Source organism: Temnothorax nylanderi, unplaced genomic scaffold (assembly GCF_030848795.1).
Source record: "Temnothorax nylanderi isolate EJ_2023f unplaced genomic scaffold, tnyl_v1.0 TNYL_tig0262_pilon, whole genome shotgun sequence".
NCBI lineage: Eukaryota > Metazoa > Arthropoda > Insecta > Hymenoptera > Formicidae > Temnothorax > Temnothorax nylanderi.
This window is the reverse complement of record NW_027249324.1, coordinates 209540-233041: the sequence shown is the minus strand read 5'-3', so window position 1 is coordinate 233041 and position 23502 is coordinate 209540. Positions and strand designations below refer to the sequence as shown.

General features: G+C 45.8%; 2 protein-coding genes and 1 pseudogene across 2 annotated transcripts; 1 reads left to right on the top strand and 2 right to left on the bottom strand.

Annotated features, from left to right (window-relative positions):
* Positions 1-12587: 12587 nt before the first annotated feature.
* LOC139780084 (uncharacterized) lies at positions 12588-14036 on the bottom strand. Its single transcript, XM_071718594.1, has one exon. The coding sequence runs from the start codon at positions 14034-14036 to the stop codon at positions 12588-12590; it is 1449 nt and encodes a 482-aa protein (XP_071574695.1).
* Positions 14037-15031: 995 nt separating this feature from the next.
* On the bottom strand, positions 15032-18008 carry LOC139780103 (uncharacterized). Its single transcript, XM_071718607.1, has 3 exons — positions 17824-18008; positions 17473-17622; positions 15032-17262 (listed from the first exon to the last, which is right to left on the bottom strand). Exons 1-3 carry the CDS (start codon positions 17914-17916, stop codon positions 16336-16338), a joined length of 1170 nt encoding a protein of 389 aa, XP_071574708.1. The 5' UTR covers positions 17917-18008; the 3' UTR covers positions 15032-16335.
* Positions 18009-18920: 912 nt separating this feature from the next.
* On the top strand, positions 18921-22426 carry LOC139780100 (uncharacterized; annotated as a pseudogene).
* Positions 22427-23502: the final 1076 nt, after the last annotated feature.

Below are 23502 nucleotides of genomic sequence, written 5' to 3'. Positions count from 1 at the left end.
ACGATTGGTGCTCAGACACACATCATATACTCTCTTTAACCATCCCGGTATTGCACGCCAAACCGCCCATAACATCTCTACGGTTATTCCATCCAACCCAGGTGCCTTACCCACCTTCATCGCTTTCATCGCTACATTCACTTCATCCCATTCAAACGACCTTTCCACAATTTCTCTATCTGCCGTTCGCACATCCTCCATACCCGCGGCTGAGAAGAAGCGATCCAGCAGCACACTCACACTCTCTCTCCACGTGCTCGTCGTCCTGTCACCCACTTTCATAGCACTCAATCTATCTCGTCCATACTTCCCCATACACACCTTCTACACATCACCCCACGGATCCTGATTTCCCTTGTCACTCACGAACTGTCTCCAGTTTTCCTCTTTCACTCTCCGTAGCATTTTCTTGTACTCTCTAAGAGTACGTTTGTACACATTCAGGCATCCTTCCACTCGATTCCTGTCTCTCGCTCTCATTCGCTGGTAGGTTCGCCTACGCTTCCTTACATCCTTCTTCATACGCTCAAGTTCATCCGTCCACCACACAAGCTTCCTCGCAACCCCACACACTCGCTTTTTCATCCTATTGTCATTCGCTCTCAGGATCCATGACGTGACGCGTTCCGCCAAACTATCCGCGTCCCAGTCATCCATCGCATTCACACCATCTTCAGACGCATACTCCACCAGATCGCTCATATAACCCTCCCAGTCCACGTCTTTACACACCCACCTACGCACACCTTCCATTCGCTCAACATTTTCACCATAAGTCATACGTATCAGCAACACATTATGGTCGCTGATACCCCAATCACTCTTGACTTCCCATTCATACTGGCACCCCCCAGACACATCGCTCACGAGAGTCACATCAATATCGCTTTCCCCATTGGGTCCGCTAAACGTGTAACTCTCGCTCGGCTCATTCAATACAATCATGCCATTCGCAACAATCCACTCCTCAAGCACTCTGCCACGCATTTCACTCTCTCTACTGCCGCCCCTACCCTTACTATACCATAAGGGAGAGACGGCGTTCGCATCCATACCCACCAACACGCGCTTTCCTCTGGTTGCCATTCGCACCCTGTCCATGTACGCCAGATACGGCTCGATGTCCTCACCGAACCGGCAGTACACGGACACCACATACATTTCGCCAAAGTCTCCCTTCAGCCACACGCACACGCCATACTCGTCCGTACACTCTCTTACACACATCACATCCAGATTGGGATTATTCACCACCACTGCTGCTTTGATACATTCGCTCTCACTCACAATCACATCCATCCTTAGCGGGAGTCCAACTAATCTTCCATCCTTCACACACGGTTCCTGCAGCAGTGCCACACTCACTCGACGTTCACACAATATTTCACCTAAGTCACACATAACCGCATACGCTCTTTGACAATTACACTGCACCACATTCATACCCGAGACACCTTGCGCGTTTAACCTAACCATTGTCGATGGTGCCCGCGTACCTTCTCTTCGCTATCTCATATGAGGGACACCCCCTATCATTAACCGCGTGATTGGCCTGTCGCCCTTGCCTCTTGCATACCGCACACACCATTGGCCCAGCTATATTTGTGCATTTATCCCGCCGATGGCCCCCTAGACCACAGTGGGAACAGACCTCCTCTGTCGCCCCACAGTGCCTCGCAATATGACCTAGGCCAAGGCACCTGAAGCACCTGGTTAGTGACGTGAAGTCAGCAACCCGACAACTTCTCCACCCTACGTAGACTCTTGTCGCTTTTCTAAGTCTCTCCCGCATACCGGGTGTTACCTCCATCACCCAGTTTATCGTTTCCTCGTTCCCTTTTCCAAGCTGGAAACGGAACACGCATTCCTCCATAAATGTTACTTCATCTACCCCGGTCATGATCTCGGGGTTCTGCCTAATCATGGCACGCCGGACACCATCGACATCCACATTCCTGGGCACATCATATATAATTACCCGCGGTCTTCTGGCAGCCGGAGGGGCCGCCGTGAGCCCCTTCTTCTTGATCGCCTGATTGGCAATTATTTTATCCGCGTCAACCTTTGAGTGCGCCTGCACTACAACCTTACCGTCCCTTGTTTTCCGCATATTTCTTATTCTAATCTTAGACGCTACTGGGTCCATTGCCTTCAGTAGCGTCCTTTTTACATCCTCCACCGACCTAGCTTTTTCGGAGCTAGCCACGATCACCGTGAGCTCCCTTTCTCCATTCCGGGGTCCAACCCTGCCAGTTCCCGGCATGGCCGAAGCTCCCGCACCAACTTCGCGACGAGGCCCCTTCGGCCTGCCCACTACTTCCGCAAATGTCGCTGACGGTTGACGCTTCGTCTCCGCCCTCTCCGCCAGACGACCCCTAAGGAACGAATTATCGCAGCCCAGTTTCATCATCAGCCTGCTTGCTTCGCTGAATAACACAGCTACCTTCTGCGCCACCGGCTTGCTGATCTTGGCATTAAGATCTGACAAGATGCCATCCAGCTTGAGCCTAATTTCATGCATCGCGGTGGCGGCCAATTCCTCTCTAGCCGCACCATCCCGCACGAACACCTCATCATCATCGGACTCGCTACCGATCTCGCTTTCACGATCGCCCAGCGAGGGCATGTTCGAGTTCGCCCGTAGCTGATCAGCCCCTCGGGCCATACCCCCTCCTACTACTTCACTCGACTCACTCTGTACTTCCCTAACGGGTACCTGGGAGCCAGGCGGGCTCCTCGCCAACTTTCCACTGCGATGGAAAGTGCGATCAAGTGGATTACCCGCCGCACTCTCCTCGTCCGTTAGCGTCGTCTTTGTCTCGTCCAAGGCCTGTTTCGTCGCCCACTTTTTTAGTCCGTCCTGAGAGGACGGCTTCATTTTTGTCAGCGCCACCGTCACTGACTTGGCGATGGTCTTTTGTCCATCGCTTTTGTCCACGTTCGTCACCGTTTTTGTCATCGTTTTCTGTCCGTCTGTTTTATCCGTATCCGAGCTAACTTTGTCCGATTCAGTCTTCGCCTTTCCGTCAGCCTTTTGTCCGTCCGGGTTCTTTTAGGGGTTTTTAGAAGTCTTCATATGTAGTCTGTGTAAGTGTTACGACGGTTTGGCCATCATGGCAGCCCATACGCATATGGGCATCTATCCCCACCGTTTTAAAACCCTAGTTAAATGCATGAAAACTGAGAAGCAGCTTGTCAGGTGATCAGCCCTGGTAGATAGTAGATAGGGACATAAACGTCGCGAGTTTAACGTGCGGCACCTGCTCGTAGAGCCCTATCCACACGGCCCCCATGGGCACGGGATTGGGATACGCCCAATCAGCGCGTACCGACCGAAGTCAGGTACTACCAGTACGCTGCAGGATTACAGGATCCTGCAGCAACCCACTGGTCGGGGCGAGCGACTATCCACGCTCTACCAGCTGTGCAGGCTGGCACCCGAGCTGTTGGGACGCAGCTCACCCGTCGGACACCCAAGTTTGGAACTCGGGTATCCTAGCCAGCATTTGGCTGTAAACCCCTGCCACCACGATGGTCCTACCCGCGACCGGCGGGAGCAAGCTCCCTGGCCACCGGTCCCCGTGGTACCAGTCTGGATCACTGGTCGGATCTTCGTAGCCGAGACTACTCCCAGTTGGGTCCCTGCAGACCCTAGCACTGGTAAGCCACACTCATCACGCACACTTCACACATTCCCACTCATTCTTCTCTGAAACACACATGCCGCAAACCTGCTCAGACTCTCATATCTTTCCTTGCGCTCCAACACCTCACTCACATCCACTCTGCCGTCCTCACTCACACTGACTCCCCATTCGTCCAGGTTCCTAACATCCTCATACATTTCACATTCAACCAGCACATGCTTCCAATCCTCGCACTCAGCACCACACGCACAACTTTCAGTCTCAGACAATCCCCTTTTATACAAGAACTCATTCAAACTGCCGTGACCCGTCAGGATGTAGCCGAGCCATAGGCTCGGCTCGAATCCCAAGCAACTCTCGGCAAACTTCACATTCTGCACGAAGCCATGTGTCACACGTCCTTTCGCACTGTTGTCCCATCTACTCTGCCATCTCTCATACAGCCTATCACTCGCCAGTTGCATGCTATCTTCCATACCTCTCTCACTCACTTCCTGCTCACTCATAACATCATTCACGCCCAATTCCCATCCATTCTTTATCCTCGCATTCAAGCCTCTTCTCACACATTCCAGGTCCCACGGAAGGCCACCCACCAACACTTGCATGGCCTCCGTGGAAACCGTTCTGCACACATTCAAACAGGCGCTCATCGCCACTCTCTGGCACCTGTTAATTGCCTCTCTCGCATATCCATACTTCATGGCCTCGTACCACACGCTCGCACCATACATCACACACGCAGTAAACAAACCCTTATAGATAACACGCCATGCTCTCTTTCGCAATCCCCATTCGCTCCTCATCACACGTCTCAACTTCCCCACCACACTCACACACTTTTGTCTCATACATTCCAGGTGCGGCTTAAAGCTTATTCGCTCACTCACCCACACACCCAGATACCTTACACACTTCACATACCTCACATGCTTCCCATTCACACTAACGCTCGGGTGTCTCGCCTCAGACAAGCATCCTTTCAGGAGCATCATGACAGTCTTGCTCTCTGACACTTTCACTCCGACACTCACGCCCCATTCGCTCACTATCCTCATCTACTCGTTCCCCAGTCTCTCAAGATCTGCTCGGCTCTGCCCTTCGACAGGCACGAACAGATCATCCGCATACGCCGTCGCCATACATCCTCGTCTGCGGAGCTCCCACAGGAGTTTATCCATCTGTATGTCCCAAATGTATGGGCCACCGATGGACCCCTGCGGTGCACCCCGCAGAACCTTCTTCCACACTTCCTCATTCGTTCCTATCATGCATGCCCATCTTTCATTAAAATAACTTTCCCACAACCCAATCTCCTCACATCCTTCCTCACGCAGTCTCTCGAGCACACACGGCCACTCCAGGTTGTCGAAAGCACCCTGGAAGTCCACAAAAATTCCCAACACATACTTGTGCACGGACCCACTCACACACTCACGCACGCTATTCCACGCGCTCTCGGTCGAACGTCCCTTCACAAACCCGTGCTGTGCCTTACACATTCTGCCATTCATCAGTCGCTCAAGCCTATTCACCATCAGTCGCTCCAACACTTTCCCAAGCACAGACAACAGGCTGATCGGCCTGTACGACCCGGGGTCCGACCGCACTTTCTCTGGGGACTTCAACAGTACAATCACTCTCGCTTTCTTCCACACCGTAGGAAAGCGATTGGTACTCAGACACACATCATACACTCGCTTCAACCATCCCGGAATTGCACGCCAGATCGCACGTAGCATTTCCGCAGTTATCCCATCCAAACCAGGTGCCTTACCTACTTTCATCGCTTTCACTGCCACATCTACTTCATCCCATTCAAACGACCTTTCAACCTTTTCTCTCTCTGCCATTCGCACATCTTCCATCTCCGCGGCTGGGAAGAAGCGATCCAGCAGCACATTTACGCTCTCTTCCCACGTACTCGTGACTCTGTCACCCACTCTCATAGCACTCAGCCTATCCCGTCCATACTTCCCCATACACACCTTGTACACATCACCCCACGGATCCTTATTCCCCGTATCACTCACGAACTGTCTCCAGTTCTCCTCTTTCACTCTCCATAGCATTCTCTTGTACTCTCGCAGAGTACGCTTGTACGCATTCAAACAACCTTCCACTCGGTTCCTATCTCTCCCTCGCATTCGCTGGTAGGCTCGCCTACGCTTCCTTACATCCTTCTTTATACGCTCCAGTTCATCCGTCCACCACACAAGCTTCCTCGCAGACCCACACACTCTCCTTTTCATTCTGTTGTCATTTGCTCTTAGGACCCATGATGTGACGCGTTCCGCCATGCTATCCGCGTCCCAGTCATCTATCGCATTCACACCATCTTCAGACGCATACTCCACCAGATCGCTCATATAACCCTCCCAGTCCACGTCTTTACACACCCACCTACGCACACATTCCATTCGCTCAACATTCTCACTATAAGTCATACGTATCAGCAACACGTTATGGTCGCTGATACCCCAATCACTTTTGACTTCCCATTTATACTGGCACCCCCCAGACACATCGCTCACGAGAGTCACATCAATGTCGCTTTCCCCGTTGGGTCCGCTAAACGTGTAACTCTCGCTTGGCTCATTCAACACAATCATACTATTCGCAACGATCAACTCGTCGAGCACTCTGCCACGCATTTCACTTTCTCTACTGCCGCCCCTACCCTTACTGTACCATAAGGGCGAGACGGCGTTCGCATCCATTCCCACCAACACACGCTTTCCCCTGGTCACCATTCGCACCCTGTCCATGTACGCCAGATACGGCTCGATGTCCTCACCGAACCGGCAGTACACAGACACCACATACATTTCGCCGAAGTCTCCCTTCAGCCACACACACACGCCATACTTGTCCGTGCACTCCCTTACGCACATCACATCGAGATTGGGATCATTCACCACCACTGCTGCTTTGATACATTCACTCTCACACACAATTACATCCATCCTTAGCGGGAGTCCAACTACTCTTCCATCCTTCACACACGGTTCCTGCAGCAGTGCCACACTCACTCGCCGTTCACACAACATTTCACCCAGGTCACACATAACCGCATACGCTCTCTGACAATTACACTGCACCACATTCATACCCGAGACACCCTGCGTGCTTAACCTAACCATTGTCGATGGTGTCAGCGCATCTATTCTTAGCTACCACGTACGAGGGACACCTCCTATCGCTCACCGCATGATTAGCCGGTCGCCCCCGCCTCTTACAGACCGCGCACACCATCGGCCCAGCTGTATTTGGGCATTTTTTCCGCCGATGGCCCCCCAGACCACAGTGGGAACATATCTCCTTCGTTGCTCTACAATGCCTCGCAATGTGACCTAAGTCCAGGCATCTGAAACATCTGGTCGGCGACATGAAGTCCGCGACCCTGCAACTCCTCCAACCCACATATATTCTCGACGCCTTCTTGAATCTATCGCGCATACCGGGAGTCACCTCGATCACCCAATTTACGGTGTCCTCGTTCTCCTTACCCATTCTAAAACGGAACACGCATTCCTCCGCGTAGGTTCTCATCTCTATCCCATCCAAAAGTTCGGGATTTTGCCTACTAATAGCACGCCTGACACCATCGACTTCCATGTCTTTGGGCACATCATACAATATCATACGCGGCCTCCTGGCCACGGGAAAGGCCGCCGTGAGCCCTTTCTCCTTAATCGTCTCGTTGGCGATTATTTTCTGCGCATCGATTTTGGAGTGCGCCTGCAGTATGACCCTGCCATCCCTCGCTTTCCTTACGCTTCTGATTCTAATGTTTGACGCCACCGGATCTATAACCCCCAGCAGCGTCTTCTTGACCTCATCCACCGATCTCCCTTTATCGGCGCTGCTCGCTATAACGACAGAGCAGTCCCTATCACGCGGTCCGTTTCTGCCCTTCGCCTCCGACGCAGCGGGAGCCCTTACATGCGTAGCTTCGCGACGAGGTTCCATGCGCCCCCGCACAACTTCCGCGAATGAAACCGGCGGTGGACGGTTTGTTTCCGCCCTTTCCGCCAGACGACCCTTCAAGAATGCGTTGTCACAACCCAAATGCATAATTAATTTGCTTGCTTCACTAAACAACGCCGCTATTTTCTGCCCGGCCGTCTTGGTGAATTTGGCGTTCGGGTCAGAGAGGATACCATCCAACTTCAACCTAACAATGTGCATTGCGGCAGCGGCCGACTCCTCTCGAGTCGTCGCATCGCCACTCTCGAACACCTCCTCATCCTCTGACTCACTACTCACATTGGCCTCATTTTGGCCACCACTTGTCTGCGGCCGCTCTGAAGCCGCCCGCCGCCGATCAGTCTCTCAGGCAAGACTCTCCCCAGCTATCTCACACGAGTCAAGCCTTTTATCCCTCGCAAGAATCCTGGGGTTAGGTGGGCTCCTAACCAACTTCAAACTACGTTCGAATGGATCACCGGTCGAACCATCATCGTCCGTTTTCGTGTCACGTAGGGCTTGTTTAATAGCCAACTTTTTCAGGCTTTCCTGTGAAGCAGGCTTTTCCGAGCCCTTCAGCTTGATCTTGGTTAGCACCACTGTCGCCGTCTTAGGAACAGTCCTTTGTCCGTCACTTTTGTCCCCATTTGTCGCCGTTTTTGTCACCGTCTTCTGTCCGTCCGTTTTATCCGTGTCCGGGTTGACTTTATCCGTTTCCGTTGTCTTTTTGCCGTCACCTTTATTTCCGTCGGGGTTTTGGGGGTTTTTAGCTGTCTTCATAATGCAGTGGTTCTATTTTTACGACGGTTTGGCCATCATGGCAGCCCATACGCGTATGGGCATCTATCCCCGCCGGTTTAAAGCCCTAGTTAAACTGCATGAAAGCTGAGAAGCAGCTTGTCGGGTAATCCGCCCTATTCATGCAGACGTGACTCTATAAAAATGTTATGTAATTTGATGCTAAAGGTTTAACGTCACCCCTACTAAATGAGCACGTATTCCCCGAGAGCACCGTTCACTCAGAGTTCAGGCTAGACGTTGCCAGTGTATCTTCCCACTAGCAGGATATGAGGAAATAGTGATCAGCTAATCCTCCACACATGCGCCCGGGTAGCCGACTTCAACTTTCGAATAGGCTCCGCCCAGACACGGACAGCGGTTCTCCCACATTAAACATGCGGTTTCACATGGACTTTACTGGCGCTAGGCCAGAACTTACCATTTATTACGCCGCAGAGGTCAGGTACTAACATATCCGCGTCCTACGGTCGAGGGGCTACTACTCCCCGCTTGGTTAGTCTTCGAGAAATATCCATCGACACCCGACCGCATCTCTATCACCCGACGAACACAAACATGGACACGCACACACTCACACACCCCTAAGACCCCCACACCCCCTCCGGAAAAAGCCGGTAGCAGCCCGAAGGCCCGCGAGCCGAGGGAACTCGCGTATCGCCTTAACTCCGTTGGCCTACTTAAGGCAAAGCCTGTTCGTAGTTTACAGTAGGAACCAGCGCTGGAGGTGGAGTTCGACTTGACTGTGATAGGCTGAGTGCTGCGGTACAGCATGTGTTGCGCTTCAACAGCCCTGCAGATCATGACTTTTATCAAAACTAGGGGCCGACCTCAAAGATCAACGCCGCGTGTTGCTTAGGATGGTGTTCAGCAACTAAACTTAAAGTCTTCTGCGGCGTGCTGCTTTTCCCGGCGTGTTGCTCAGCGGCGTGTTGCTTTGCGGCACCCACGCCGCGTGTTGCTTGCGCCGAGGGCAACACCCACGAGAAACCAAGTTCACTCGCGGCGTGTCACTCCGAGACCGACGACCTATGATGCCGAAATAGATCTTCGCGGCGTGTTGCTTACGAGAACGCGTCGGGGGTTGTCACCCACCGTCTAGTTAATTATTATTTTACATCTCAAGATGTAGTTGACGCCCTACTCTCCCGCCGCGCGTGGCGCAACACAGCAGGAGAGCAGAACGCCCTTAGACCGCCTCTCACTCGCAACATCTGTCGGGACGGGCCAGCTAGCTCAACCGGGTACGCCACGTCTCAAAGAGAGACACCCAGAAGCTACTCTGAGCCCAGATTACCCGTTTCGGGAACTCCGGACAGACATGCGAGCGCGCCTAGAGACGGCCCGTAGTTCACGGGTGAACCGGCATGATTGGGGCACAGGCGAGTGCCAGCCGACCATATCCGGTCACCCGAGTACCGCCCCAGTACTCAACAACCCTCCGCTACGCGGAGACTCCTTCTCCTTCGTTCCTGAGCGCTGTCTTAGCGCTTTCCAAATAAACACGCGAGCACCGTCCTGCAAAGTGCTTCCGATAGTCATGTCTACTCCCACCAGTAGATAGGGACAGTGGGAATCTCGTTAATCCATTCATGCGCGTCACTAATTACATGACGAGGCATTTGGCTATTTATATCACGCCATCGGCGCGTCTTACCGCTTCGGGACAGTGCGGTTCCTGCTAACAACGGGACCTGGCTGAGCGATCCTGCAGGTTAACGATTGGATCGCTCATCTTCGCAACAGGTTGCCCAAACAGTAAGGATACGAGATCCAGTGTAACTTTTGTTCAAATTCCATCCTATCAATATTGACTGGGTCTATCTAGCACTCTTGGCAAGTCCTCCCGCAGGAAAGAAACCCATCTGACTGATCTGCCGCGGGATTCCTGCGCACGGGCTGGAAAAATCGTGAAGCAGAGTCCCCAGCCTGGGGAAGCGGAACTTGGCCGGCTTAGTGTTGCCGTTACCGCGGGGAGCCACGTGGAGGCGTCCGCCCGTACGCCGTGGCGGTCGGTCGCACGGCTCTGCCGCCGTTCGGTGCCCATGGGCATTGCCCATCCGAACGACTCGCATCACTGATGTCAACGGCAAAAGTGCCGGCATAGCTTAAAATTGGGAGTGTAGAGGCTCCCAAATAAATACTGCAATAAATAAATAAATAAATACTGCAATAAATAAATAAATAAATAAATACTGCATGGGTGGATCAGATCCCAGACCATCGTTAGTGTATAAAAAATTACATCAGTGAGCTAGCCAAGAGTTTTTAATCAGCAGCATCGCTGTTGTTAAGGCGCAACGGCGCATTATAGTCCATAAACATATGGAAAAGTTCCACTGAGCTCCTGAGCGCTTGCAGTGTTAGCGTTCTCAGCGAGCCTCTGTCTCTAATTTGCAGTTCATGTAGACAGGTAACAGTGTTTCTGGGCATTGCTCCTCTTGTCCCGATAACTATCGGGAGGATCATACAGTCTTTCGCCCCTAATTGAGCTTTAAGCGGGGCTACGAGGGACGCATATTTAGCGAGCTTGTCCCTTCTACCTCTGTCAAGGAGATCACCATCCTCATGGCAGACTGTGATGTCAACCACGAAAACCCTTTCCCGATGCTGTATAATCAGGTCTGGTTGGAGATTCCTCAGATGAGGGTCCTGCAGCCTTGCCTCCTTCGTTACTGCCATGCCACGCTGCCCCAAGACGTGTCGTTCAATGCAGTCTCGAATATCGTTGTGTCGTTTAATCCTACCGGACTTGGTATACGTACACTGCCCCAGTATGTGGCCTAGCGTCTCCGGCTGCGCCTTGCATTTTCGGCACATGACGTTGCCGGTTTTAGCGACTCTATTGAGCGACACCTTGTTCGCCGCTACATTGGCTCTCAACTTGAGCGCCGTAATGTACCTGGACGGTTTCAACAGGTTAGGACGGTATAGCCACTCATTGCCTATTTTGTCGTTTCTATAGGCTTGCACTCCTTTGCCTTGGGAGGGCAAATCCGCCCATCTCTTCCATTCGTCTGCTTTGGTTTTGAGCTTGTAGCCGTCGATCTGTTTGGTCGACTGTAGTGGCCAGCCAAGTTTGGCTACATGCGCAAGACGCTTTAGTCTGTTCTCCAGCCCTGACGCTACTACTAGGGCCTGTATTGCTGGGTCGCTATTAGTTAGAAAGCGAAATCCAGCTTTTAGAGTTGCGGACGTTACAACAATTTCGAGCTTCAAAAAGCCCATGCCGCCATTGCGTTTGGATGCGTATACCAGACCATCTGCCGTAGACTGTGGGAGGTGCAGATAATCTTTCACCGCCGTCCTCAGTGCTTGGTCTATATCTCTTAGCACTGCGGCACTTATAGTGCCCGCGGTGAAGGCGTACAGAAAGTGCGGCAATACATACCGCGCTAGGAGTTCGACTTTTTGGTGAGGCTTCAGGGGTAGCCTTTTAATTCTTGGGAGCGTGTCCCTTAGTCGTGCGATTGCACGCTTAATAACTACTCCTTCCCATGGAGTAATCTGTATGCCTAGGTATTGCATTGACTGCGCAGGGCCGCAGTAGGCGATCTTCTCGCCATTACTGTCTATTTCAGGGTCCACCATATACCAGCTATCTTTGGTTGTGACAATACCAAAGGCAACGCACTTCCCAATCGATAGTGCCATTCCCCAACTTGAGAGGAAGCCAACGAGCTCATCCATAAGCCGACTCGCCGCTACTCGATCATTTGCTATTAAAATTATATCGTCGGCAAAAGCCAAGCACGATATGCTAAGGCCTTTCTTAACTTGGAAGCCTTCCATTATTTCCAGCTTGTCAATGATTAAATCCATACAGATATTAAAGATGAGTGGAGACAGAGGGTCGCCTTGTTTGACACCTCTTCTCAACTCTATGTCGAACGTTTCGTTACGACAGTTCATGGTCGTTTTGACTCCTTTGTACGAGTCCATTATCAGTGCGACCACTTCCTCCGGCAACCCTTGGCTAAGTAACGAATACTTAATAACTGGGTGCGGAAGGCTATCAAACGCCTTGGCAATGTCCACCTGAGTGACAACGATTCCTTTGCCCTTTTTGGCTGTTGCAAGGACTTCATTTAGCAAGTTGATGTTATTATAACATCCCATTTCTGGCACAAAGCCTTTTTGCCGTGCGTTTAGGTGGACCACGTTTCTTAGGCGTTAGTCCATAATACCCCAATACAATCTACTTAGTATCGATGAGATAGTAATTGGCCTGTAGTTGGCCGCTACTGAGAGATCCTTGCCCTCTTTGAGCAACAGCGTTGTTCTGTTGCAGCGCCATGCGCTTGGCTGTTTCAGTGCCAGCATAATTACGTTAAAGATCGCTTGGAGGATGTATCCTCCCTCATTTCTCATCAGATCTCCCTTGCGGAGTCCATCGGGCCCGGCTGCCACCCTCAGCCGTGTAGACCTGAAACGCTTCAGAACCTCCGCACTGGAGATAGGGTGCAGAATTTCTGCTGGGTTATGTGGCACCGTGGCCTCTTGCTTCTCCTGTTCAACATCACATCGACCGGGCTTTCCCCACAGCCCTTCGTAGAGCTCCTTGATGCTCTCCACTGATGGACTCACCGATTCACCTGTATCATGCGCTTGAATGTCCATACCCTCTCTTACCATTTTAGCGAGCATAGCAGGGTTGTTTTTATATAACTCTTGCGTAAGGGCATAGGCTCGGGCTTTGCGTTCGATTCTACCCGAGAGCCCTTTCCTCCGACTCCGATGCTTCCGGGAATTACCGCCTTTCTTCCCAGTTGCAGGGGCGTGGAACAAACTGACCACCAGCTCGTAGGCTGCGTCTACTTCTGCCTGCGTTATTGCCTGACCTTCACTCTTTGCCGCCAGGAGCTCGATAATATGCCGTTGCACTTCCAGCGTTTCCTTGGGCTCACTACTCTTGAGCTCCTTAAGCACAGCCGCAATGCTGGCTTGCCTCCAACTCATGGTTGACGAAGACTCCTCAAAGCTGTAAATATCGCCTGGTGTCTCTTCCGCATCCATGAAAACATCCTCGTTCTCCTCTGCATCAACAAAAACCTCGTCGACCTCTAGTGGTGCACCGCCCACTTGCTGGTCCTCTTCCTTGACAGCCTCTTGATTAGAAAGTGTACTACTGAGGCGTTGTTCTCTCCATCTTTTGTAACATGACTCATTTCTTTTGTCCCTTATTTGCTTCAGGGTTTTCTCCGGCATAAACGGAACCATAGCTCTCGCTATGTTCACCTTGCCCATGAGCTCCACTTCGAGTTCGAGCATCCTGCAGATATCTTCGGCAGAAAAAACTCTGCCCCGTCCTTGTTCATTCACCTTCGGAGCCGTTTGCTCTGATCTCAATCGGTTCCTTGTTACCGGGTGCGCCAGCCTTTGGTGTTGCGACAGCCCTCGTTGTGAAGTGAAGTTTCTGTCACACTCCGGGCAGTCGAACCGGCCCTGCTTTACGGTTCGTTGCCCCTCATTTACCCCGGCTGCTGGGCACTTTGGCAGGTGGCATGCAGCCGCATGGTAAGACACATACGACTTGCCACACCATTCACATTTATATCTGACGCTTAGGTAAGGGTGCACTTCCTCAATATGCCGGGCCTCATCTTTGATAGTGAGAGCCATATATTCGCCCACTCCGGCGCAACTTTCGCACCTCCTTCGATTGAAGGGGAGCGATAACTCACAGACCTGTATCTCTTGCTTTGTTTGTCTTCGAATAGCCCCCTGGCCGTGTTCCAGGGGAATGGGGCCGTGTTCCCCATCGTTCAAGACCAGTGCTTCTTGCCTTGGTTGTCTCCGTATAGCCCCCTGGCCGTGTTCCAGGGGAATGGGGCCGTGTTCCCCATCGTCCGAGGCTTTGCCATTTCTATATTTAGCAAATTTAAGATAAGCCAGCCGGGGTTGCTAGCCCGTGACCAGCTGTATTGCCCTGACGGGAGTGATACCCGCTGGCACCAGTCGGAACCGGCCGAGAGCCCAGGGTGTGCTCTCGTTATTACCCTGGCGGGAATGAACCCGCTGGCACCAGTCGGAACTGGCCAAGAGCCCAGGGTATGTTCTCGATGTTGTTGCCCTGACGGGAATGAAACCCGCTGGCATCGGTCGAACCGGCCGAGAGCCCAGGGCATGCTCCCGTGTCGCCTGAACCCCGTTAGCTCCCCGGCAAGCCGGGTACCCAGCGGACACCGATCTTGGAGGTGGGGCAGACTTGGGGCCCAGACAACAGGCTGCGCCCCCTTGTGAACGAGCAACTATGACTCCCATCCAGGAGGACCCGGTTCCCAAGCGGGTCTCCTCGCTCCCCCTGAGCCGGCCTAAATTATTTACTTTTCCGTAGTCCGAATATAAGAAAACCGTCGACAAAACAGTCCAAGAGCAGCCTTATAGCTTGCATAAATCTATTGCCAAAAGGATATTATGTTTGACCCCGGCCAAGGGTTCCCCTTCTCTGGAGAGAAGAGAACGAAAAGAAAGCGAAAATCAGAGCGCCTACGCCCTACGCCTTAAGAGAGTCATAGTTACTCCCGCCGTTTACCCGCGCTTGCTTGAATTTCTTCACGTTGACATTCAGAGCACTGGGCAGAAATCACAGTACAAGGGGTAGTAGATATAGTATGTAATTTTTATTTACTTTATTAACTTTTTCAATCAGTTTCGACAAGATTTACAATAGGAATAATAACAAATTTCTTGTCATCAATATAAGGTATAAGAATACATTTCTGTAATAAATTCTCTGGTAAACAGCACATTTTGTTCTCACAATCAGTTAGGTAGAAAATGTTTGTAGAAAATGAATTAGAAGAAATTGCTCCATGTGTACAAAGTACTTCGTTCGATACTTCAAACACTTTTCCTATAATAACACATTGTTTAATTTGACTGTTTGCGGTTGTAACAGTTAGAATGTTGCATCTTATCAATTATCTTATCACTAGTTTGGACAGTACTGTTATGTCTTCTTTTCAGTTGTCTATCACTGCAATGATACAATATGTTTTTATAAATGAAACGATCGTAGCTGCACGCATTAGTTATAATTTCTTCTCTTAAAACTTCTGTTATTAAATGTTGCTCTATAACAGATAATTCCACTTGTTGAGCACATCCACAAATTTTTAAAAGTCCAAAATCAAGATACTTATCAATATTAGAGTCCCCAAACATTTTATTAAACAGTGATTTTCCTGATACACTGCAATTTTGTTGAAGAAAAATAGTACTGTTCTTAATGTTTTGCAATCTTAAATAAGATTTACAAATTTGTTGAGGAACGCTCTGAGAATTGTGAAACATTTTAGTTAAAATACCATTGTAATGCTCAAACGGAAACGCCGACCAAGCCCATAAAGCACCAAACTGTTTTACACTATCTGGGATATGAAGGAGAAGATGAATGTTGTATTTCATATACTCCTTTCCGTACAGAGTTTCAGTATCTTCAACAAATTGTTGCAAAGCTCGTTTAGCAGACCTGAATTCCTGAATACTAAATCTATCCTTTAGGATAGTATAAATACTAAAAACTAAAAGCAGTCAGTGTTTGTAATAACGGAAAGGTAATATATCTTTCAAACATACAAGCGAGTAATAAAGTAAGTGGTGTTTCCACTGAGATGCTTTCCACAATCCGAAGTTTTCAATAGAGTCAGTAGTTCTAGAAATTTCGTGACAAGGCATCATTTTCTTCAATTTTTGATCATACAAATTAACTTTTGTTCCTATGTACCACGGTTTCTGAAAATTCTTTGAATCAAACCACATAGTGGCAAATGTTTTGCAAACACCTAGCAGTACACAGTGCATATATTCGGGCGGAAAGGAATATATAATATTGAACAAAGGTATAAACATTGTTATTAAAAAACCTTTAACTCCAAACACTCGCCGTTTTTCAGTAATTGCTTTTTCTACATGTTTCTCATGTTTTTTTTTTCGATCTCTTAATTCCTATTCTGCCGCAATAAACACGTGCATGGCCTTTCCCAACTCGCATTCTCTCTCCTTTATTTAAACATAAGCTACATCCAAATTTCCCATTATATTGGGAAATATACTGAACGACTGGTCTAGCAACAGAATCGATTGGGGAAAGAAGAGTGTGCACTTTTATTGTTATAGGATCTACTTGTCCAGATGGAGTAAAAGTAATACCGTTATTGTGTAAATCTCTTAAATCGTCTACAAATGTCTTTAGGAACAACTGCATGTTTGGTTTCACCGTTCCGTACCATAATCCACATAAAATAATAGAGTTTCGTCTGTCACGGTACGGTAACTCATTAATTGCAACTTGAATAGGCCACATAGATACTTTAGAAGATTTAAACACTTGTACCCCATCCGTATTCCATTGAAGTGTAATATCGAGATCGGAAATTTTGTTTTTACGCTTTAATGAATTGTACACACTTCCACTACAAATATCTGATATGTAATTAGTGTCATTCGTTCTCTGAAACTTATTATAAGAACTACTAACAACATTACTTAATTGTTCTTTAAGTGGAAGTTGTATAAAAAACTTTCCATCGTGTTGCAATACCTTCTGGTTGTACTTTTTACGGCAATCGGGACATTTTGTATTTATGTTTTTCCCAACAAAATCGAGTAAAGTGAAACAATTAATGCAATAGAAATATGTTACAATGTTAGCAGCTTTTGGAAATTTGTTTAAAAAGAGATACTTCGATTTGTGCACTATCGTAGGAAGATGACAGTTAATGAGAGATAAAAGATCTTCTAATCCGACATCAGTGATGTTGTGACGAATTATAAAACTCAAAATGAGCAATTCACTTTCTTCTAATGTTAAGCTGCAAGATTCGTATAGTGGAGCACCTCGTTCCTGAGAATAATGATTGTTTCAAAATTACACAATGTTTTAACGAAATAATTAAAGTTAATATTTTACTTGCATATTACTTTTTGTTAAACATTTCTAAAAGTAATGTATATTTAAAAATCAAATACTTAATACATAAAATTAACTACATGATGATATATGTTATCAATTCGGAATGTTATAAACTGTCACAGTTTTAAAATCATTACTTACTGGATGGTTATCATATGTTATTTCATCATCAAAACCATATTCGTTGTTGTCATGTTCTGGAGGATTTTCATTTTCTTTATTGTTTTCTGACTGATTATTTTCCTCTGACAGATTTTCATTATTTTCCTCTCTGTCTGAACCAGTATTATCCTGTAAATGATTTTTTTTACAATTTTGAATAAATGATGCATGAAGTAAGCATTTCTAAATTTGATCCCAAAAAGAACAAAACATTTTTTTATTTAAGTTTAAGTCTTATTTGAAATCGCTTAAGCATTTAATTATGTCATGTTTTCCTAAATACTATAATAAATGTTTAACATATAATAAAAATAAGAATATACTTCTTACATTATTATCTTCAGCACATTCGCTTATTGCATTCTGACCTGCTTCATAAACATTATGTTGTTCACCAATAATTTCATCACCGATAACATCCATATTACTAGAACCTTGATAACTACTTCCAGATTCTATTTCCTGTATAAAAATAGTAACATATATAGAAACTTCAACAATTACTTTTACAGCATTTTTTTGTTTATAACCAACTATCTTAAAATTAATGATAATTTTGTTTTGAATTAATTTTTTAAAATAATGAATAAATGTTTATAAAAAAATATTCTTAATTTTTTGATAATAAATAAATGTTTATGACAGAAGAAACATGATAAAAGTAATGAAAATGTGATAAATACTTACATCTGCATTTTGAACTTCATCAACAAGTAATTGTCTACCTTTTTTAAGACGTGAGAAATAAGTTGATTTAGGAATTCCATCCTCCGTATACTTTTTATAAGGACCCCTTTTTTCATATTTCACATGTAAGGCAAGATCATACGATCTTATTTTTACAATTACATTTATTACAATTATTTTAAAATAATTATTAATTCCACTTAATGACTATAAACACAAGGTGATGTCAAACCCGGAAATTCTCTCAAACACAAATATTAGGTTATATTCACAATAACAAACCGAAGTAACCGAACACGCGCGTTCCACACAACCCCTCACTGTGCTCAGTGAGCCCTTGCATCTGATTGGTGTATATCCACCAATCAGACACAAGGAAACGAGTCACATGACGTAGGCTGATGGCAGTCGGCAGAGAACGAGACGTAAGCGCGCTTATATGGGTGCGTTCCACTTAACGCTCGCGATAACGCTTGTGGAATTATTTCATCCTTGTTATTGTTTATTAAATGTTAAACAAGGACGAAATGATGCTCGCGAGCGTTGTGAGCGTTAAGTGGAACGTACCCTATATCTCGAGTTGTCTGCCATATAGCCGTACTTAATACCTAACCTCTTTTGGTCAAAAACCAAAGATTTCGCAATATTACGTGAGTAATAGAATAAAGTGAACGTGTCGACTTTTCCTGCTGCGATTTTGATGTCCTCCAAAGTAATTTATATTTTGTGATTAAATCAAAATGAGTTATAAGTGGAATATAAGTGACGAGAAGTGCATATTAGTGCAATTCTCGAATGAAAACAATGAACTCGGGATTGGCTTCCAAGATTGGTTGCAATGTAAAAATGATGAAATAAATGCAGATACCATACAAAGTTTAATTGATAATGAATCCGAAACTACAATGCTTTGGCCAAAGTGCGACGTAGGGCCTGCGAATATTACGAAAAAAAGAACCAAAGACTGCGAGTGGAATAAAGTTGTCGTTAAGATACTTGCATCTGGTCGTAAGTAATTTAAAAAATTAGGGGAGACCGGGGCTAAACCGCCAGTTTTTTTTCGGTGCCGATTTTTAACAAGAAAATAAATAATTTTAGTTAAATGTGGTATACCACTGTAAAGAGTGAACCTTTAGCTACAAAATTTATATAGGAAATTTTTATCTATGTTGCTTTGTTTAACCGGTATAGAGCAAAAACGACAACGGTGGAAAAATTGAAATCTCAAAAATGCCGGGGTTGAACCGCCACCCCCCGGGGCTAATCCGCCACACTGCATTTTCAATACATATACGTACATCTAATCCTGAAAAATGATAGGATACATTTTAATAATTGTTTTTTAAGAGAAAAATATAAAAATTTATTTAAAATTTTTATGCAAAACATTATTAAAAAATAATTGTTTTACCTATTCCATAAAACAATTTAGGCACGTGAATACAGAGGTTAACCAAATCGTAAACTCCCCAACGGCACGTCACATTGTCAACGCGGGCAACCACGGGGAATACGCGTGACGGCGTTCCGGTGCCATAGGATCAGCGCGGAGCCTCGAGCAACCTAACCAAGCCGCGTTTCTCGCGGGGGAGCGATAAATAGCGACAGGGGGGTTAGAAAAGCTCGCGGTGGAGCGCGACCATTTTACCGACTCGACGGCGTCTTCGCGCCGATTCCTCGACGCGCCGACGACGACGACGACGACGGCCACGACCACCACGACGACGACGGCCACGACCACCACGACGACAACGGCCACGACCACGACGACGACGACGACGACGATGACCACCACCGACATCACCACCACTACAACGGCGGCGACAATGACGCCGAGACGATGCGGCGAACGCTGGACGATGCGGTCGCACGCGCGACTGTCACTGACACAACGACCAACAACGACGATTTACCGCGGCCGGGAATCGGGACGATCTACAGCGCGCGCGGCATGTCAACTCTCGCGCGGAAATCGCGGGATCTCAGAGCCGTGCCGTGCCTCGCCGTACCTCGCCGACGTGCCGTGAGCGTGAGTGATCTCGAAAACAACGGTCCGCCATCTTTTCGGTCGGCCAAAACACCCGTTTTGCGACGATACGTGCGTACCATTTCCCTCCTACACAAACTGACGCACGTGCAAGGGAAGACAGAATCACGCTCGAGAGAAACCTAACCTGAAATCGCCGTGAGCTGAAGTCGTGCGCCCGGCGCGCCACAGTGACGAGACTGGCGGACCAGCCTCGGGTGCTTACTGGCGGATAAGCCCCAAACATAAGTTTCAGGTTTGATCGCCCACGAAATATTAGACATCAACGATAATGAAAAAACTACACCGGATTCGTGTTCAGCATGCATTACTCTTTATAATCACGTACCTCGAGATTTGGAGAGCAAACATTATTGCAGATATTACAATATTTCCACGCGCAGAAAATTTCACTTTCACCTTCCGAAAACACGTTTGCCCTCGTAAAAATCATAACACGGCAGGTAACCTGCCGAAACTCCGTTGGTCACATGGGTACCATAAGCAGCGTTTACAATGTTAATAGCGAGTTCGCACAATATACAGGTTCCGAGATATTTGATTTGGCGGTTCAACCCCGTTGGCGGTTTAGCCCCGGTCTCCCCCTACATTAAAACTGTTTTGTAACATACGATGATATATTACGTCATTAATAATATTCAGATAAATACGAACGTTTAAATCTATTTTAGCATGGACTGTCATGTGTGAGAATCAAAACTCACTGATAAAGTATGGTGTTATCAATCCTACCAGACAGGATCGACGAAATTTTGCAAAAAGACAGCATGACGAGGAAAGTGATAATATAAAACAAGCAGCGACAAAGAAGGTGATGGTAAGAAATAAAACGATACAATATTTTATCTTTTTATCTTTTTATATTGTAGGGAAAAACATAACATTTTACCAGAATTTTTTTGTATAAATTTATTTTAGGATTGTTAAATTTTAGTTCTGAGTAACTTTTCGCACTAATTTTTAAATAATTATATATTGATTGCTTTTTTAGACGTCAAAATCTGCTCTAAAAAATAAAAAAATGTCTCGTAATGTTGATAAGTCTGCTACATTCTTCGCTGAATATAAATCACAGCTGCCGAAGGTAAGTGTTATTACCTATTATAATAACACTTGTTGATGACAAAGGTTTAGTCTTTTTACGAATAATGTTTTAGATTTATGTTTTAATTATTTCTGTATTTAAAAAAAGTTAGAAATTTTGTACAACGAAAAAAAAGTATTTTATTAACGTTAAATGTAATATTGTATTATAATTGGGCTAACATTATATTTTTAAGTTCTACAATTATTTTGTATTTATCTGTATTCACTGGTTAACATTTACTTTTATTCGTATATAGTATGACACTATAGATATATAGTAGAAGAATCAGAAGAAGAATCAGTCGATGACAGTTCAGATGATAATTTCAACATGTCAAAAAAGTCGAAAAATGCACTGTTAGAGAAAATCAGCGTTTTAACTTATCAAAATAAGAAGTTAAAAGAAGAAAATGCTAATTTACTCGCTCTGCAAAGTATGTTATTTTTACTTAGAAATAATAAAAATTACATTCCTCATTAACAGTTATTTTTCAAATTATAAAGTAGTAATTATTGAAATTCTTAAAATATGAAGTATTTAATTTGTGTAAAAAATAATGTGAGCATACATTTTACTTTTATTTTAGGCTAAAATAGAATTTACATACATGTTTCAGACGTATCAGAAATTGACTCAATAATTACAAAAGTTTTGAAAAATGTAAAAACAGTGGATGATATTACTTCAAAACTTGCAGATAATACATTGCCTCAAGTATGCCAATAAATTTTAAGAATTTATTATGCTTTACAATAAAAGAATTGTTTTAATACTTTATTAATAATATTAAAAATTGTAGATAAGGGCAAACGTTGATGAAAAGTCAAACGTGCGACACAAACAAAGCTCCAGTACCTTTTCATTTGGAATAAAGGAAACTAAGACTGAATTACTAGATATTGCACAGGACGAAACAGAAACTAACTATCATACGGTAATATATAATATACTTAAATTTTTTAAGATAGTTATTTTTTTCTGTATTATTAATAATTATTATTATTTATAAAGGCTGTTGAATGTAACAAAGAAAACATTTTTTCTGCTAGCGGATCTATAGAATATAAAAGCGAAACGAAATCCGTACTACAGGTGCTGTATAATTTTACTGAATCGTATACATACACAAATTTTCATGGAAATTTTAATATGTAACATTAATAATATTATTTTTATGCACAGAGTGACAAAGTTCAATTGGCTGAAGGTATTTTCATCGATAAGTATACGTTGAAAAATAGCGATCACAGCAGCGTAAAAAAATTAACAAATGACTTGTTATTACATGTTTTTGGTTCCGAAACATTAGCTGCTAGCAGTGTTACTGGTAAACTACCAAATTTATATTCTAAATTACCTGAAAGTCATAGGCCTAAGGTAAAACCGATGTTAGATCCTCATAAACTGAATGCTTGTAAAGGTTAGTTAATATAAATCTTGTTATGCAATATCACCACGATTAATTATATCTTATATTACTTTAAAATATTTTTATACGTTATATCTGTATGTTACAGATTATGTCTTGAAACGATTTCTTAACGAAAAAAAATGCAGAAAAAGAATTTTACGACGCAGCCAAACGCAAATGCAACAATGCAGTTCGTCGTGTAGTGAAAACTATCCCAGCTCCCTAGATTCTGCCAAAGAAGAGGAGAAACCGGTCCTCCAGATATGCGTTGTTACTTGCGACACGTTACCGACAAGGGTAAATTTCAGAACATGAAAGACTTTATAAACGCTTATTGGAATATTTCGTCTGACTCGGAGATGTCGCGCAATATCTTGATAGGCTAACACTCGCTACATCTGACACGTCCCTTGACGTTGTTTCATGCTATGCGATTATTGAACTATGTCCCAAAAAGCAAAGCTATAGTCATTCATGTTGTAGGTGCGTGTTACTCGGAAGAATTCTGCTTGATAGGGTGGGAATTAAGTTTTGCCGCGTTTAATAGGAACCGCGATGCCAGTGACGATTAATGATCGGGCCGGAATTACAACTTAAAATCAATCCGGAATACGTTTGCAATAACCGTATGTTGCCGGAGAACAAACATTTGACGTTTGATTTTTACGATGTGTTATACGAGAACTATGTACGCAGCCCGTCATTCGTAAAACCGGACTTGGTTGTTGAATTTGAACTGGGTATTCAGGAGCATGAACTTGGGTCCAGTAAGGAAAC